Here is a 17,086-nt window from a genome sequence, read left to right as displayed (position 1 = left end):
AAGACATGTGTCAAGTTTCCATCCCAAAGCAATTTGGCAAAGTAAAACACTGAGGACAGGACAGAAGGCTGAATAATTACACAGTAGATCTTATAAAATTATATTTGTACCTGTGGCCTCTATAGGAGCAAACAGTGTATACCAGTTCTGCATGATTGAGAGCAGGGCTTGTATGCCCACTTCTGTAGCACAGGTCACTAGCCATCTCACCATCTCACGACGGCGCCAATTCAGAGTCGAAAGAGTCATTCGCATAACCTAAAACATGACAAAAGTAAATTGTGACAGATATTACTGAGGGTGTGGATCACAATCATTGTTTCAACATTGCACTAGCAATTTTGCCTAAGTGGTTCACATTGTTTACTTAGATTTCTTTAATAATAATGTAATTGATAGGCTTAAATTTGAAGCAGTATTGAACTGTGACCTCTTCAATTTAGTCACAAAAATTGTGGCATAATTAATATTAATATATAATGCATCACATATTGCAAAAAAACCTGGTTTTAAATAAATACAATACTATTTTGCAAAACTGTCCAATTTAAGTTGCTAAGTATCATTTCCACACTAACCTGCAGACCCAGTTCAAAAGCTGCATTAAGAGCAGGAATTTGGCGAGGGACATCAGGTGGTGTTGCTATTTTAAAAGCATCCTGGGATAGCTTGAAGAGTTGTGAGGAGCTGCGTATATGCCTCTGTGCAGATTCCAACACTGTCTTCAGTCTCCGGATATCATCTGTAACCAAAGAGAGCAACCTCCAGTCACAAACAGCTCATGAACATAACTAAGACTCAATCATATACACCTCCCAAAGTCAATTCTTTTAGGGCAATGGTGTCATTAAGCTCATGTAGATGCTTAGTAGCTTTAACGTTTAATGAAGGCCACTTGTCTTCCACCAACACAGCCTGAAAATCTAGGAACCCACAGCTGGTAGGTGGTTTGCAGGTAGGTTTGCCTCAGGCACTCTGGATTCATCCACCCATGGAAATGATATGATTTCAGTATTTCAACCACATCATGGCAATGGAAATGGTATATGTCGTTCAACAACAATCAAATAAGTAGATTAATAATGTAAAAAATATTTGCTTAAATTTATCATACAATGAATATCTATTAATGTAAAACATATAGAGACATATTCCGAATCAATTTATTCATACAACTACAGAACCACCATTTAATGACACCAAGCACAATCTGGCCAAGGGGATGCTTTTTGCAAATTTGTTCAACCATCACTATATCTAATATTTCAACTTCCACCTCGCACATCACGTAAAGGTTGCAGAAATACAGTATACCAAAACAGCAGGACAGTCCGAATGTCATTAGTTCTAACTGAAAAAAAGGGATGATTTGTCATACAGTTAAACACACATCCTTTAATAGTCAAGCTAGAGGTGTATATAGTAACAATGACTGATACCAACAACCTGGCATGTTGAGATTAGCCATTTAAACTAAGTCTTACTTTTAGCTGCAGCAAGCATAGTGGAAGCCAGTTCACATTGCTGAGATTCGATGTGTCCAAGAACAAACCACCGTGGAAAGCGACTAAGAACCACAGAGCCAACGTTGTTGACAATATCCTCCGTCTCCTCTGTGTTCTCCAGAACAGGCAGTCTGAAAGAGGGTGGCAAAGAAAATCTATACAACAATTAGGAGGTAGAACTGTGCACATCCATTCATAATTAGTGATCAAGTTCTGAATTTATACCTCTCTTGTGAATTCTAAAGAGTAAGGTATGACCTTATCCAATATCCAACCCTGGCTACCTGCTTGTGAAACAGTTACTCTAACTTCAATTTGCAAGTGCAAGAACCGCCCCTCCCCACCTAAACACACGCACACATTCCTAACATACCACAATTAGAGCCTAACTGTAAAAATTTTAAAACTTATGCTGCTTTCAAATAGTAAAAGAATACGATTTCCACACTTCTTTTAGAAAGATAATCTTTCTAGTTGTCCCATTTTTCTTCAAATTATGCATTCCATGATACCGTATATATATGCTGTTTCTTCAGATATGTAAACATTACACCATACTAGTTGAGAAGAGAGTATCTTGGCTTGTGGCCAATACCAATCGAGGCAGTCCCTAAAACAAGGATCTTTTCACCAGATTATTCTGTCACTAAGGTGCCTTACCTCATCGCCCTGAGCCCCACCCTGTAGGCCAGGTCCTGGTCATAGGGCAGGAGACTAGTGAACAGGTAGCGTGCAAATGTATGCATTGGGTAGCTCTCCATGTGGATGCCAGCCCCCAGCCCACTGGACGGGCCACCTGCAAATACACATATATAAGCAATGTGACATACAGAAACTTCAAACTACATGTACTATTGTACAACATCTCTTGCATCACAAATAGAAAGTTTTAGCTTTTTAGATAATCACATTCATAGAAAACTTTAGATGATACTGACAGTTACAAGTGTCCTTTTCCTCACCTTCTATCAGCAAGGTGACCTGCTTTCTCAAGACATTGACCAGAGTGGAATCCAACTCGATCTCCTGTAATTTATTGATCAACTTCTCTTCCTGCTTACAGGTTTTGTCTTGAGCATAGAGGCCTGATGGCATCAACCGTTGCTGCCCTAAACCTACAACGCCCAGAAAAGAATGTCTTAGTATGAAAAATCAAATAAATATCATTCAAAAAACAATTCCATGTTTATATGCACCTAAAACAAATAGCTACATGGAATTGGATATGTAAGTTACATCCACCTTAAAGTAAACACCAGAGGATAATTGTGACAATATTTTGCAACTTTTTTAGCAGATGTAATAGTTGCAATTTGTATAATGCTCTACCTTATAGAATATTTCCAGTTCCAAGGCATATGTGTTTAAAAGTAGGGCTACCCTAATTCCTCAACCTTTTCACAAATGAATGAATGAATGATTATGGCTTAACGCCACATCGGCAGTATTTCAGCCATATCGTGGCGATTTTCACAAATGAAAGAGCCACTTTCAGCACAATTTATGCACATTTATAATTTGATTTTGAAGAAAAAACTACATTGGTTGGATCGGCCAATTTAAGGGCTTTACGAAAATATGTTTATCAGTCTACATGGAATCATGCCTTCAAAATATGCCTTGCCAACATGCGAAATGGTTGAAGAATTACAGTAAAATGACAAGCATCAAGATAATCATCTACAAGTGATGTATAGTAACTATGTGGTAATAATGCTTTTTACATCATAACTACCTGATTCAAAGTCAAATCAGGAATTTCTTAACATCCCAATCACTCACTCACTCACTCTTAACATCCCATAAGGCAAAGTTTACAGAAGTTTTTAGACTTTTTTTTCAGAAATGCTTCATTTATTCCTTATGAACTGCTGTTATACATGTACATCACAGATCTTTCATATAATTTTAATGATCTCTTGGCAGTGGAGTAGCTCCGAATGTACTTATCTCCATTTGACTTAACACTGGTGTGGCCTTTTGCATATGTTATTTTAATTCCCATGCATTTGCCCAAATATCCCAAATTGTCAGTGTTAATTTACCTATTAAAGCTACTTCTAGTGCTAAAGTGAGGTAGGAATCATGCTGTTCAGGGACAGGGACATGACGGTAACGGGGAGGTGTCATGTGATTAGTGTTGTCTCTGTGGTCCCGATCACGGTCTCTATGATCACGGTCCCGATCACGATCTCTGTGCTCTCGATCACGGTCTCGCTGGGAGGATCTGCTGCTTGATGCCTCTGGGAAAATCAGAGAAGAACAGTCGTATATAAATATATTGCACAATTTTTTGTGTTTTTTTTTTTCTTAATATATGGAAAAAATATAAATGTTACATCGAATTACTGTCAACATTACTGTCAATCTTTTCTTGGTAATTCTCAATAAAGAACACCATATTTCAAAATTTAGAAATTATGTTTGACCATGAACTCAAGACTTACATCACAGTCTTCATGTATTTACATGTACTATTAGTTTTATGACAACCTTCGCTGGGTATACGGGTAGATATTTGGCTGAGGTCGATAATATTAGAGGATGAAGCCAAATATCTATCCATATAACTCGGTGTTAACTACGCCAGGCTGACTGCTTACCCAGAGTTGTCTCCCTTTGCATTTTTTTTGTAGGAAATAAAACAAAATCTTTAAATCTTTCCATTCCATGTCGATATCGAAGTTCAGACCCTTCCAACGTAGACAGAAGGTTATAATCGATGTCATTTTCTGTTAATATTACTGTTCACTGAAAATATCTATTACAGTACACTATAGACAGTATCACTAACTATTAAACGTCGGAGCTGTCATATGTTTCTGTCAGTGGCAGCAGAGCTACGTCATCACAGTCACTAATCAGCTGATTTAGGTCAGTCAAGGTCAATATTAGTGCTAATCAACTGAAATACGCCAAGAAGATGAGGTCACAGAATATTGTGACGAATGTGATTCTGGCAATTTTAATTTTGAGAGAGACGATGTTGATTTGGGAAAAAAAAATGAACGGTAAAGTACTCAGTAGGGGAAGTCAATGATCAAAGGAGACAGCAAAAAGTTATTTTTGTTCAAGCAAAGTTGACTCCCGTTTGGTTTTCTTTCTGCATCTGTGCATCTCGCCTTGACTATATATCTATGTATGAGGCCTTCACTCCGGGAATATATGGAAAATGACCTAGCCCAAGGAGACCCTTCATATTCGGTCTTGTCTGTTTGACATTTCAATCAATCAAATCAATAAAATTTTCTCTCAATGGTGATCAATATATAAATATACTCATATATTTTTATGTGTGTGCTTAAACAGCAAAATCCATTCAAAGCTTTTGAGAACAAAATTCATATCATCAAATACCCTTACCAGAAGCTCTATGGGATGAGTTGTCTTCGGGACTTAAAGATGCCTCAGCCAGGGTGTCAAAGAGACAGCCTATTGGGTCAAAGGGATGTCCCACCCAGCCATCTGTCAGAGAGGCATGGCTGGACAGTCCAAGGTGCGTAATACCACTGCTTGTACTTGGCATGCACTCCCCTGCTGTAACATGGAAATGTATTTATTTATCTTTGTCATTAGTGTTTAACATTAAACTCAAGGGAGTATTTCATTTATTATAAGCCTAAGAACACAACATTTTTTTCTCACAACAGACAGGTCCCGCTAGCACAGTTGGTACAGCATCCGCTTCGGACTCAATCCTGGATCAAGTCACACCTAAGACTTTAAACGAGGAAGTTGCAGCTTCCTTGCTTGGCGTTCAGCATGAAGGGGTAACTACTGGTTGACCCGTATCAGTTTAATCGCATGGCAGCTTATTTGGCTTCGGTAAGTCTTCTAAGTGAATCTTGTTGCTACAGTGTGGGCCAGGTGAAATGTACACAGGTACTTCATGGTTTCTTCAGGCCAACTCAGCACCCCTTCCGTGCCACTACACCTGCACCCCCATTTGGCTGTCCCCCACAGAGTTCTTTTTAAACAGGGATCATCTTTAACATCATTGCTGCAAGCTACTTAATTTTTGGGCTTAAGAAAACTGTACTACGAAGCCATTTTTACCCCCCCAAAGTGAAAGCTGAAAAATTTGTTAGTTATGTTATATGTTATTACACATGATAATCTGCACATTAAGAAATAAAACTAAACCGTTTCATGTATCCTTTAAACAAATGGTCAAAGTTAGTAGCAGATAAAAATAAGGTGATTAGTATTTGAAGACAGAATGAATAAGACAAAGACAAAACTTCTATCACAGAAGCCAATCAACATTCACAAACTACATTATATGACAAACATTACTAAAACCCATTTTCAGTATAAAATTACCTGCTTCAAATCTATCCAATTTATATTTATCCTGATTTTTCCTCTGTAGCCTCTTCAAAGTTCTGACAATAGCCACAGCCAGACGCAGGGACTCTTTTAAGTAACCGTGTGAACGTAAAGCATCCACTCGTGCACAAGCAGTGGCCAAATGTTCTGAAAACACAACACAGTTGGAAGTGACAGACGAGAATGAACAGTAATTTATTCCAAATATTTTTATTAAGAAGAGTTGTAAAAAAGTATAAATCAAAAATAAATCATATCGCATAAAAGTTAACCTTAAATGTAATATTTTACAGAGATCACATTACATACATAAACTAGTTATTTCAGCATTTAATAAACTATTTCCAGAAATTGCATATTAAAATAGCTTTGGATTTAAACTTTCTCCAAAAATTGGACATGAAAACTATACCGTCAGTGTAATAACTGTTGATGAAGTGCAGTATTGACAGTCTTCTTGCACTATCTGCAAAACTTATTTCACTCTAATACCTGAACCCAATGTTTTGAGTCTGAAAACTACTGACACTTAATACTCATTAAATGTGGCAACATTACCCAATAAAATACAATTTTATCTGGAATGATTTCATATGTAAATAAAATTTACATGTTCCTGAACTCATATTCATCTTGAATTCTTTATCAAGTATGACATTATTATTCCTCAAGAATTTCTTGGCCATTGATTGTGATGTAAAATGAGAAAATGAATGCATTTGTAACATTGTTGTTTAATCAATACTATAGAAAAGCTAATATCTCATAAAAATTGGTAAAGTTCATGTTCCTATAGACATAAATGGTTAGTGACTCAAAATTTTACTGGAGAGGGAACAATACATTATTACACATCTGATGATTTGCAGACATCAATGTTTATTTACCACAAATATCTGTTTAGTTGTCTAATATCTGCTTTAAAGCACATTTTGGACAATTTAAATTAGCATTAATGTATGCAAAAAGACAGGAGTTATCTCGTTCTTTATTTTCCTGTAGAGCACCATGCAATAGTAATAGAGATGTAAACCTTATTTGACCAGTGACATGCAAAGTGTTGAAGAAATTTTAAAACACCTACAACTTCAATTTCCTTCAATTAGCCTAACATATGCACCAATCTTTCTATCTACACAAAGGTTTGATATGAAACTAGTGGAAGACTGGTGCACGCAAATTAGGCTTTGAGGAATAAGGCTTGATTTTTCACAAGCTGATGTTGATTGCTACCATTGACAAATCATCTTGGTATAAAGCTGCAGCTTAGACATATATAATGTGCCATGATGATGAAATAGTGATGCATTTAAATGACCTAATTCTTCAACCTTTTCAACCAGCTCTGTAACCAATATTTTGAAACATTCTGAGAGAACTATGGAGTGTAGAGAAATAATTTGCAGTGTTTCATGAATTTCACATCTTTACACACACAAACAAATCATTTTGTTGTCATTTTCATAACACATGTATTCATAAATTCCACTGAAAGAAGTGCTTTAGTGGTTGAAAAAGAAACTCATACCATGCCACAGCGGGAAGCCCTGAGAGTCATAAACATCAGACATGGAGTGTGTTTTGCAGCGGCGCCCATCCTCATGTAAAATGCGTTGTAGATGACGATCCTCCCAAGTCAGATGACCCGCCTCCAATGCTCTCTGGAATATTGTCCTGGGTTTCTGTCTCTGAGGCCACAATGATGAACCTGATGAACAAAACCAAATTCACAACCATGAGATGAGGGTTTTTCATATCATTACCAGTGTCAAAATTCAAATAATTTTCAGGTCCATTTTATCAGAAATATCTGAAGTTCATTTTGAACCTTTTCATGTACCGTAACAGTTCCATTTATACATTTACATAGTCATATTGGTGTTTTCAATAAATCATGGTTGTCGAATATATAATTTCAGGAGACCTCACCTGGTACTGGACAATATTCAAGATTGAACAAATTATATCACTGGTCAAGGACTAGTGGTATGACCTTTGGCAATCGACCACTCAGACAGCAAGGGCTCCAACACCAGTTACAGCTTGGTAAATCAGAACCCTAAGCTGGACAAATACCACAAGCTAAGACTTGAACACAAACATCCTCACACAGTCAAATGCGACCTCAAATCTGAAATATCAAAGTTACATGTAGGTAAAAACCTTAACCTTAAAACCTTAAAAAATGAGCCAGCCTCGAAGCCTCACCTGGAATCTGGCCTAGGAAGTTGTTGTTGCCAAGAGCAACATGAAGGTGATGGTCAGTGGAGTGTCTGCTATCCGCATCCTCCAGAGGACACACAGGGTTGTTTGACCACTCCTCAAGAGAACTGTGCCACTGCTGCTTCTCTGCCAATGAGCAGTTTGGGTTCAGCACAACACATACCCATAAGGCCCCTGTAACACACACCAAATTGTCATGATTGATAAGGTCATACTAACACCACTAACATCAAAGGGAGAAAAACGTTTCCACATATATGTACGGCAACCTATCAGCATTCCAACAGGCAAAAGCATACATGGGTAGCATGGCAGACATTTGATCACATATATATTTCAATTCCAAGTATATCGTTACCAAGAATGTCATTTTGTAATTCATGTGCATGACATTAAATATGTTTAAAAAATAATGTTTTGCATGTCTACCTTAATTACAGTGTAGGCATCATTTACTATTAAATGATATAAATAACACCAACAGGTTAATTGAAAAATTAATCAGCTAAACACAGCATATCTGACCACAACTTCCAATGTTTATGAAGAGAAAAGGGCTAAAAATTTCAGGGGGAAAAATTCTATGCACATTTTAACAAAATGTTTTGATTTAACTATAATGGCAATAATTGAGGCTGCATAGGCAAATGTATGATCTCACAAAAAAAACCTGCGGACAATCCACGTGTAGCTGTTTACAAATAAAAATAATAATTAGAGAATAATGTACACTGGTACATACAAGAGTTCTTACCTAATTCGTCCCAGAGAAGTCGACACTTATCAGTCATTGGTGTTCCCTGCGATTTCCATAGAAACAGCCGCGGGTCGGCAAGAAACTGTTCTGTGATCAAGGTCAACATTCTAGCACCATTAGAGTCCCGAGCTCGCAGCATCTCTCGCACCTGGTTAACATGAATAGGAGAAACATTAGCTTAAATGTACTTATAAGAATTAGAATATGGCAAGTATTTATCATCATTTTATTGGGGGGGGGGGGGCGTATCAGAAATGTCACATCAAATTATCACGCAGATTGAAATCAAGTGAAGAAATCAACTTGATAAAACTTAATTTGTGCCACATGAACCTGATATCAATAATAAGAACGGACAAAGGGAAAGAATACAATTCTTAGATACTTTTATACTTTTCAATTAAAATCATGTAGACAAACCAATAAGGACAGTGTGCTCGAAATTTGTGAACGGCTCAAGTCAAATGAACAAACATTTTACGACAACATTTTAACAATAGTAGTCCCTAAACATATTTTAATAAAAGATCGTTTCACTTTTCAATCTAAATTGGCATATAGCATTGTCAAATATTCTCACTGAACCTATACACAATGCTGTACTTGAATGTGGAACAGGGTTATACAGCTGTGTGCAATACTGACCTTGGCAAACATTGCATTCAGCTGATTGGAAGTGTTGTAGTAGCCTCCCTGAGATAGGTAAGATTTCACCTGTTCCTGAACCTGATCCTCATCAAGATGCCAGCTGTTGTCGTCCCCGATAGACGCACCCGCTGTTGGGTCAGGAGCACCTAACAACGAAAAAAAAAACTATTACTGAAAACGCACTTCTCCAAAGAACTTTTCCAAGTTTGGTGTTAACTGGCTTGGCACATGTGTAACATTTATAGGATTTAGAAATTAGTTGATGATTTTGCCATAAGATTTAGACTGGTGTCATGCGTCATATGTATATATGCCATATATATATATATATGTATATATATATATGGGTGAAGGGAACAGATGAATTATTGAAACCCCTGCAGTTAGGTAGATGACAAATCTCTAGATCTACAAAACAAGCACCTACATGTACCTAATTATCCACAGGTTACTAGCTTGAACTATGAGTGTCTTTACCAATAATCATGCAAGGGCCTTTAAAGACTTTAAAGATGTTATTAAGTTATAGGTTTCAGAAACTAGGTTGAATTTTTGTGTATAGCTTGTGTTACGATGCACACACTGTACCCTTTGTCCACTGAAACTAAGTGAAAGCTAAATAACTTTATACAACTTTCGGTATACCCTAATTCCTCTAAGTTTTGAGACAAATGGTCTGCTCTTTTTATCCAAAAATCATGTAATTGTGACAGGAATACTTATTTGCTTTTTTTTCCCCATGTGGTTAGTCTATCTCATGCACAACATTCATATCTTTACTTTTCCAAAAACTTGGAGAGATATGTAATTCTTTGTTCTCAGCCCCACTACAATCTGTCCTAAAACTTCAAAATATTAGGGTATTAAGACTTCAAATACATAAGAATTTCAAATGTGACAAAAGAAAATAACACTATTCATGAAAACTGGTCTTAAATGATGTGTAAAACGTTGAGGCAAATCTTTGTTTATGTTTAGATATGCCAAAAACATACACACATCAAATAAAGATGGCAGTTTACTTTCATAAAATACAAGCCCATGCATACAAGTTATGACTTAAGAAAAACAATGATAAAAAGATTGATGTCTCCAGCTAACAAATATAAGTTTGTTATAAGCGTGGTATAAGTCCAATTAATAAACAAAATGAAAAGCTTAAAAAAAAAAAAATGCTGTCAATTGTAAACGTAAGCTGTCAAGCTGAGCTCACAGGCTTACACTGTTACTTCCGTTTTAACTCTTATCCTCCTGGCAAATTCATCTGTCACCTATCACATTCATGAAACCATTTAAGCTACCCTATCTGTGTCTTCACCGCCACATATACACAGTGTAGGATTTAGTTTATACCCAAACAGCAGGGTTTTAAACCACATGAAAGTGACAAATCCATAGGTATGAAGTCTGTCTGTGAGCTCATTGCAACTGACGTCAGCAGGTGACAAAAACTCATTGTCACCTAGCATTTCCTTGTAAGGACACATAATTTTTCTAGCACACATTGTCATTAATTTCAAAAATTCACTGTCATCAAGTCAGGCTTTTCACTGAATAAAGATGAGTTTTTTCCAGTAAAATCCTAATTTAAAATTATTCTATGGTTGAAAATAATTTAGCATACATATCTAAAACAAGCTATCTTAAAATATCTTTTTACTCTAGTATGTGGTCCTACAAAGATGGACTCCTTTGCATCTTTTCCAAACCCATGGTATGGACTGCTAGGACAAGATAGGCAGATTGATGGATGTTAACAATACACAACTACCAGGTTTCTTGGCCTTTAAGGCCAGAAAAAAGATGTACATGCACATACCTGGTAAGAGGTTGATTTGAGATTTTGCCTGAACAATTTCATCAGCTATTCTCTGTGCAGTTGGCAAGACATCAGTATGGTGTTCAGCAATTAAATACTGGGCAAATTTCTGTAGCTGTTCTCTGCTCATTTGTAACAAAGTTTCTGAAAGAGACAAAAGATCTTCACATTCTGACAGTGATAATTAAAATTGTCCTATAGTATTAATACTACCTTGATCCAACATGCTACAGTTCATGTAGAAAGTCCTGAGCAGAATCTATTGCTTCAATAACCTTTTTCTTTTTTCTTTCCAATACCTTGATCAATTTAGTTACTAACATCAAATCTTGTAATATTCATACTCAAGGCTACACATGATCAAGGTAAATGTTTCAATGTAGAACCATAGGTTATCTATTGTAAAAACTTACCTGATATTGGCACACGTAGTTGAACATGGTCAGCTTTTCTAATACGATAAAGGGACAGAGCGACTACATGCTGGCACCAAAATATATCCTTGTTTCCACAGCCGCACTTCACTGCTGTTATCTTACACCTGAAACACAAAGAGTTAGAATGTACAAGTATATAACTGGCTACAATCATATAACTATATATCTATTAAGTTAATGACACTGGTGGCTCCAATGTATAAAAGCTAGGGGTAGGAATTTGGGCAAGTATGACCTATCATGTAACATGTTGTTTGTAGTATTGAGCAGGGGGTTGATGTTGTGACTTTCAGTACCATCTCAGTTGGTGACCCTTCCCATAGTTTAGAGCAAAGTCCTAGAAGAGTCTTCATGAAAAGCCAATGGCCTCTGGCCACTAAGAAGCCAACTCCTTCAAGGACGATCTGCAATTTGCAGCTGGCACTAATCAGGCTCAGACACCAAAGCCAACGGCCAAAAGGCTACAGTTGTGTCAGTTCAGCTACTTGGTCACCACACTCCTTTCATGTACACAGAACTGTAGTCTCGCCACACATTGGCATCGTGACAGCTCGGCAAGTAATAAAGGCAGGCTACTTGCCCAGCCTTGCACATGTAAAATTCACTGATTTGTCTGAAGATATTTAGCCTATAGAGCATAGCTAATCAAATCATTCAGTGCACAAGAGAGTCGTGGATGAAATTTTCTGCTTTTCTGAGTTCCACGTTTCTACATTTCACACATGAGTACTTCCATTTCCCCCATGTGAAGCTCCCACAATCTATGCCTGCCTGGAAAAGGTTAATGAAATTTTGCTTGACCTATGGCATGGAAGTTCTCTGGGTATTTTCTAGCTGGCCATCAGTCAAAGTGCCCAGACGCAGACAATTAGTCACATGACCCAGGCAGATAGAAGTACATGTAAAATGGTTAATGTATCACTACAATGACCAGACTTATTTCAATTGCTATGTTACAATATAAAGCCAAACCTGAACATTTACCACATGAGGAATGCCATCCTTCAAATAGCCCTGTGTAGCCTAACCCTGTCTGAAACATTCTTCCACAAAGTAATGTTACCTGTTAGCTTTGCTAAATAAGAAAATGTAAAGATGTTCCTTTTCCATGAACTCCCAATATTGTCAGATTTTCAGAGTGATTCTTCCTCCCAAACTTGAGTTCACTACAGCATATATTCCTATGGACGTAGAGACGTAATTAATGATGAGGCAAGAGCGTGTCAACAAATACATGTAGCATAAAAAAAAAAAAAAACTCACTGTTCATTTTTAATGGCAATCACAAAGGCACATTGGTTAAACCACAATGATCCACTTTTACACATCACTACCCATCACCAAAGATATTTGCTTTTGAAAGGGGCCAACCACACTTATGGGTGGAGGCAGCCATTGTCTTTGAATCAGTAAGGTTTCAAAGGGGGAATGTCAACCCTTTTCAACCCAGCCAACGTTATAACCCCCCCCCCCCCCCCACCCCCAAAACAATATGGGTTCTTGGCTCCATTAGCCAAAGGTGAATGAATCAGCAGGTATAAAAGGACGCGTTTTTATTTCAATGTAAAACTGATCCTGTAATGATAGCTGTGTCCAGCAGAATGAAGGCTACAGGCATTGCAAGAGGCTCATGGGAGATTTCCATCAGTGACTCGCCTTCAGGTACTACACTTCATCTTAGCATTTCTCACAGAGCTTCTTTTGGCCACAGCTAACAAGATTAATTCTATTTGAGAGAACACAAAGCTGCCCTGGTCCTACAAAAGAAGCCTGTGAGAAGGTAAAGTGACATGCCCTGGGGTGCAGTACATGTATGCATGTGTATCTAAGGCCTGTGTGCCCAGCATCTCTTCTTTCATCTTTTCCAATCTCAAATCCCTGGGTATGAAACACACCTGAAACATGTCTAAGCAGCCCCATATTTTGGACTTAAGACTGTTGTTCACACTTGAAAAATTGCCATTGAAAACTATTTTGTAGTACATTATCTTCATCCATGAAAATTTGTAGACAATAACACAACAGAGTGCTAACATAGTAAACTCTTCACAAATTTTATCCTTACATGTATGTATAAAGAGCCACTGTCAGCCTGTCACTGCAACCTTAAAAGTAATTGAATGTTAATATTTGGTCCTTGTATGTTCGAGGTATTTGCCAACTGGGGAAAGACGATGTACAGCTACGTGATGTGCATCATGGGGAAAAGATGAGACCCCAGTTAATTATCCATTGGGAAAAGATGATGTCCAAGGCACAAAGCTGACTACCCATGACAAAAAGATGAGTTCCAAGGATCCAAGTTAACTATCCATGGGGGAAAGATGAGGTCCAAGGATCCAAGTTAACTATCCATAATCCACTGGGGAAAGATGAGGTCCAAGACTCCAAATTAACTACCCATGACAGAAAGAAGAGGCCCAAGGCTCCAAGTTAACAAACCATGGGGGAAAGATGAGGTACAAGGATAAAAAGTAACTGCCCATGGAGGAAAGATGAGGTTACAGGCTCCAAGCAAAAACGAAAGTTCAAGTCCTGAGATTCAGGCGTCCAACTTAGGTCTATACTACATGTATGTGATCTTATAAATTGTGTACGTTCAAAAAGACACGAGACATAAATTTGAACTGGTGGGATGGTTTACATTTTTGTCAGCTGTTTTTCTTCCCTTATACAACTTGGTAGAAGAGTTAAGGAATAAAACACAAAGAAAATATTTCTCAACAGGTGCACACATCTGCATGTATCTGATAACATAATTTCATCAGACTATAGAAAAGATCTTTTAAAAAGCATGATAAAGCATCTCGAGTCACAATTATCAGCAATGAAGTGTGCAGAGATTGGTTTCAGAAACACTTCACATCTGCGAACAACATATCTCTTTGTTTCCCATAGTCCTTCATTGATAAACTAATTTTCTGGCCTGGCATGATCTCAGTCAACTTTAATTTCCAGAAGTTTCAATGTTTTTTTAGACATTTTCCTAACACAGCCGTGTTATGCCAGGAAACCTCTAAAGCTGTGCAGATTTGTCTGTCTGCAAAGAGAAATGTCATTTGTCTTTCTGACAACTGCTGCAGCATTCTACAAACAGGTTTTCATGCCCACAGCTCTGAATTGTTCTTAACCCTTGTTTAAAGAGTGGCTTTAGACCCCCAGAAGTACATTTACTTAGTGCCTGTATGCACTGTCAAGTTCAGCTTGTCACCTAGAGAACATCAATCACGTTACAGCTTTCCCCCCCTTTCTTCCTTCCTGAACCCAGTCAGGGACCAAGCCAGTGATGGTGTGTCTAATCTGAACTGTCACCCTCTCAATATGGCACAGTTGAAAATGTTCAGCATACCAGATGTCTGTGGCTGTGTACTTGCCCTTGTCGGGAAGCTCTTTGGTGTTGGGGGGTGTGAATACAATCAGCAAAAGAAAGAGGAAGGCACCCTCATCACAGAAATATTTCACAAATTCTTTTCAAATGCACAAACTTGACACTCATGTCATGTCCAAAAAAAGGGCAATTCTGTCATTGATAACTCCATAGAGTAATCATAAATTACAAAGATACCTATATTAAAATGGTTGAACGCATCAACTTGAGTGGAGCATGTATGCCATTTAGTGTCTCCCAAACAGTGGGTGTTTTTTTATTTTTGTTTTAATCCGAATAGAATATTGAGGCATGTGGGGTATGTAGTGACAAAGGTCTGGCTTATATGAGCTGAAATGTTGACGAAAGAGACAGCAGCTCCTCGGGAAATTGTATTCATGAGCCAACTACATATACAAAAAGATCACTCAGGAAAAGTATATAGGCCTACATACTACTGTTGTCTGGAAAGGAGAGAAAATCAGCAAAATGAATACCAGATTCAGAAGAGAGTAAACTATTTATCTAGTGAAAGATCAACATGTCTGCAACAATGTAGAGCAGGAATAGCTGATCTAAATATAAACTACATTTACTATGTTGCCAGTCACTTCATTACAAAAAACACATACAAAAAACTAGGTCAATGGGGCATGACATATTTGTACGCAAAGTGTATGCATAATGTTGGTATATGCATTTAAGATATGAACCCATTCTTAGTCTAATAGGCGTAAGCAAAAATAACACTTGTATAGCTGTAGTTTCTTTCTGCTCAACTTTTTTAGCTTTTACCCCGTGTCTTCTCCAGCTGTAAGATGCAGAGTGGATTGCAGATCTGTTAAAATGAAGACTGTATAATACTACACAACAGACGATGGTGATAACATCAGAAAGCAGACCACAACAGTTACCATGACGGTGAAATACAAGGATGAAGATACACAACTGTGCCTTCTCAAGCATATGCAACCAACATACAAATCAAGAAAATACACTATAATCTATTGTTTGGTTTCTTATGTTGTCATGTATACATGTATATGTATGTATGCATACATGTCATTGCACATACATGGGGATTATCTTGCTGGCTAAGTCAACTATAGCTTTCATCTTTAACACTAACCCATGACCAATGTTAAGACTTGAAACAATATCTTGCTACAATAGTTCAATTGAAAATTTAAATTTGGTGGATTGCCAGGAGCCTGATGAAGGGCAGTGGTGTACTTCACCTATATGGCTGACCATCCTCATGTATGTGAAATATTCTAGAGTAGAATTTATTTATTTATTTGACTGGAGTTTCTGATCTCTCGAGTATTTCATTTATACGATCAGTGGCCAGCATTATGTGAAACACCAAAATACGCACGTGTATTCAGCTAAAGTAGAACAATAGTAGGGCCAAGACTTTATTTGATTGGGGTTTTATGCCGTACTCAAGAATATTTCACTTATACAATGGCATTATGGTGGTAAGAAACCAAGCAGAGCAAGGGGGGAAACTCATGACCATCTCCAGGTTGCTGACAGACATTCCCATATACGACCAGAGAGAAAGTAGTACCATACAAATACGTTGTAATTGTACACATTGCTGAGGACTGCAAGATAGGAATGTAGGTCACATAATTTGGCACAGCACATCAATAATTATGACTGGTTCAGATTCACAAAATGAACTTGATTAATTTTGACTTCAAGCTCAGCTGTTAGCTTCAAAGCTACCTCAAGAGTCGGGACTCTCTTCAAGAATGCCTTAAATCTAACTAAATCAGATGTAACATGTATGACGCTAAGTTGACTCACCTATCAAAACTGATTGACACCTTATAGTCTCTTTCGGGTTCGGAATATAGTGGATTGGCTGGTTCAGTGACTGTTCCGCTAAGGTGGAAACCTAAAATCAAAAAATTGGAATTGGTTAATACTGGTGCTAACAACTTCACAGTGGAGTGGCTGTCTTTACTTATTTTATCAGAATGACATTAAACA

General features: G+C 37.5%; 1 protein-coding gene across 1 annotated transcript in view; it reads right to left on the bottom strand.

Moving 5' to 3' along the window:
• LOC135470177 (zinc finger SWIM domain-containing protein 5-like) overlaps window positions 1–17,086 on the bottom strand; it is a 43,303-nt gene that overhangs the window by 2,914 nt on the left and 23,303 nt on the right. The window contains exons 2-16 of the mRNA XM_064748973.1: window positions 16,901–16,991; window positions 11,695–11,822; window positions 11,282–11,425; window positions 9,460–9,608; window positions 8,812–8,962; window positions 8,043–8,231; window positions 7,363–7,542; window positions 5,829–5,981; window positions 4,869–5,042; window positions 3,551–3,748; window positions 2,468–2,620; window positions 2,166–2,301; window positions 1,485–1,636; window positions 579–742; window positions 111–258 (exon numbers count right to left, since the gene is read on the bottom strand). Of these exons, the coding sequence (XP_064605043.1) occupies window positions 111–258; window positions 579–742; window positions 1,485–1,636; window positions 2,166–2,301; window positions 2,468–2,620; window positions 3,551–3,748; window positions 4,869–5,042; window positions 5,829–5,981; window positions 7,363–7,542; window positions 8,043–8,231; window positions 8,812–8,962; window positions 9,460–9,608; window positions 11,282–11,425; window positions 11,695–11,822; window positions 16,901–16,991 (2,310 nt within the window). The remainder of the gene's footprint in view (window positions 1–110; window positions 259–578; window positions 743–1,484; window positions 1,637–2,165; window positions 2,302–2,467; window positions 2,621–3,550; window positions 3,749–4,868; window positions 5,043–5,828; window positions 5,982–7,362; window positions 7,543–8,042; window positions 8,232–8,811; window positions 8,963–9,459; window positions 9,609–11,281; window positions 11,426–11,694; window positions 11,823–16,900; window positions 16,992–17,086) is intronic.

This window comes from Liolophura sinensis, chromosome 7 (assembly GCF_032854445.1).
Source record: "Liolophura sinensis isolate JHLJ2023 chromosome 7, CUHK_Ljap_v2, whole genome shotgun sequence".
Taxonomy (NCBI): domain Eukaryota; kingdom Metazoa; phylum Mollusca; class Polyplacophora; order Chitonida; family Chitonidae; genus Liolophura; species Liolophura sinensis.
The sequence above is the reverse complement of the archived record's forward strand: the minus strand, read 5'-3'. Positions and strand labels throughout refer to the sequence as shown.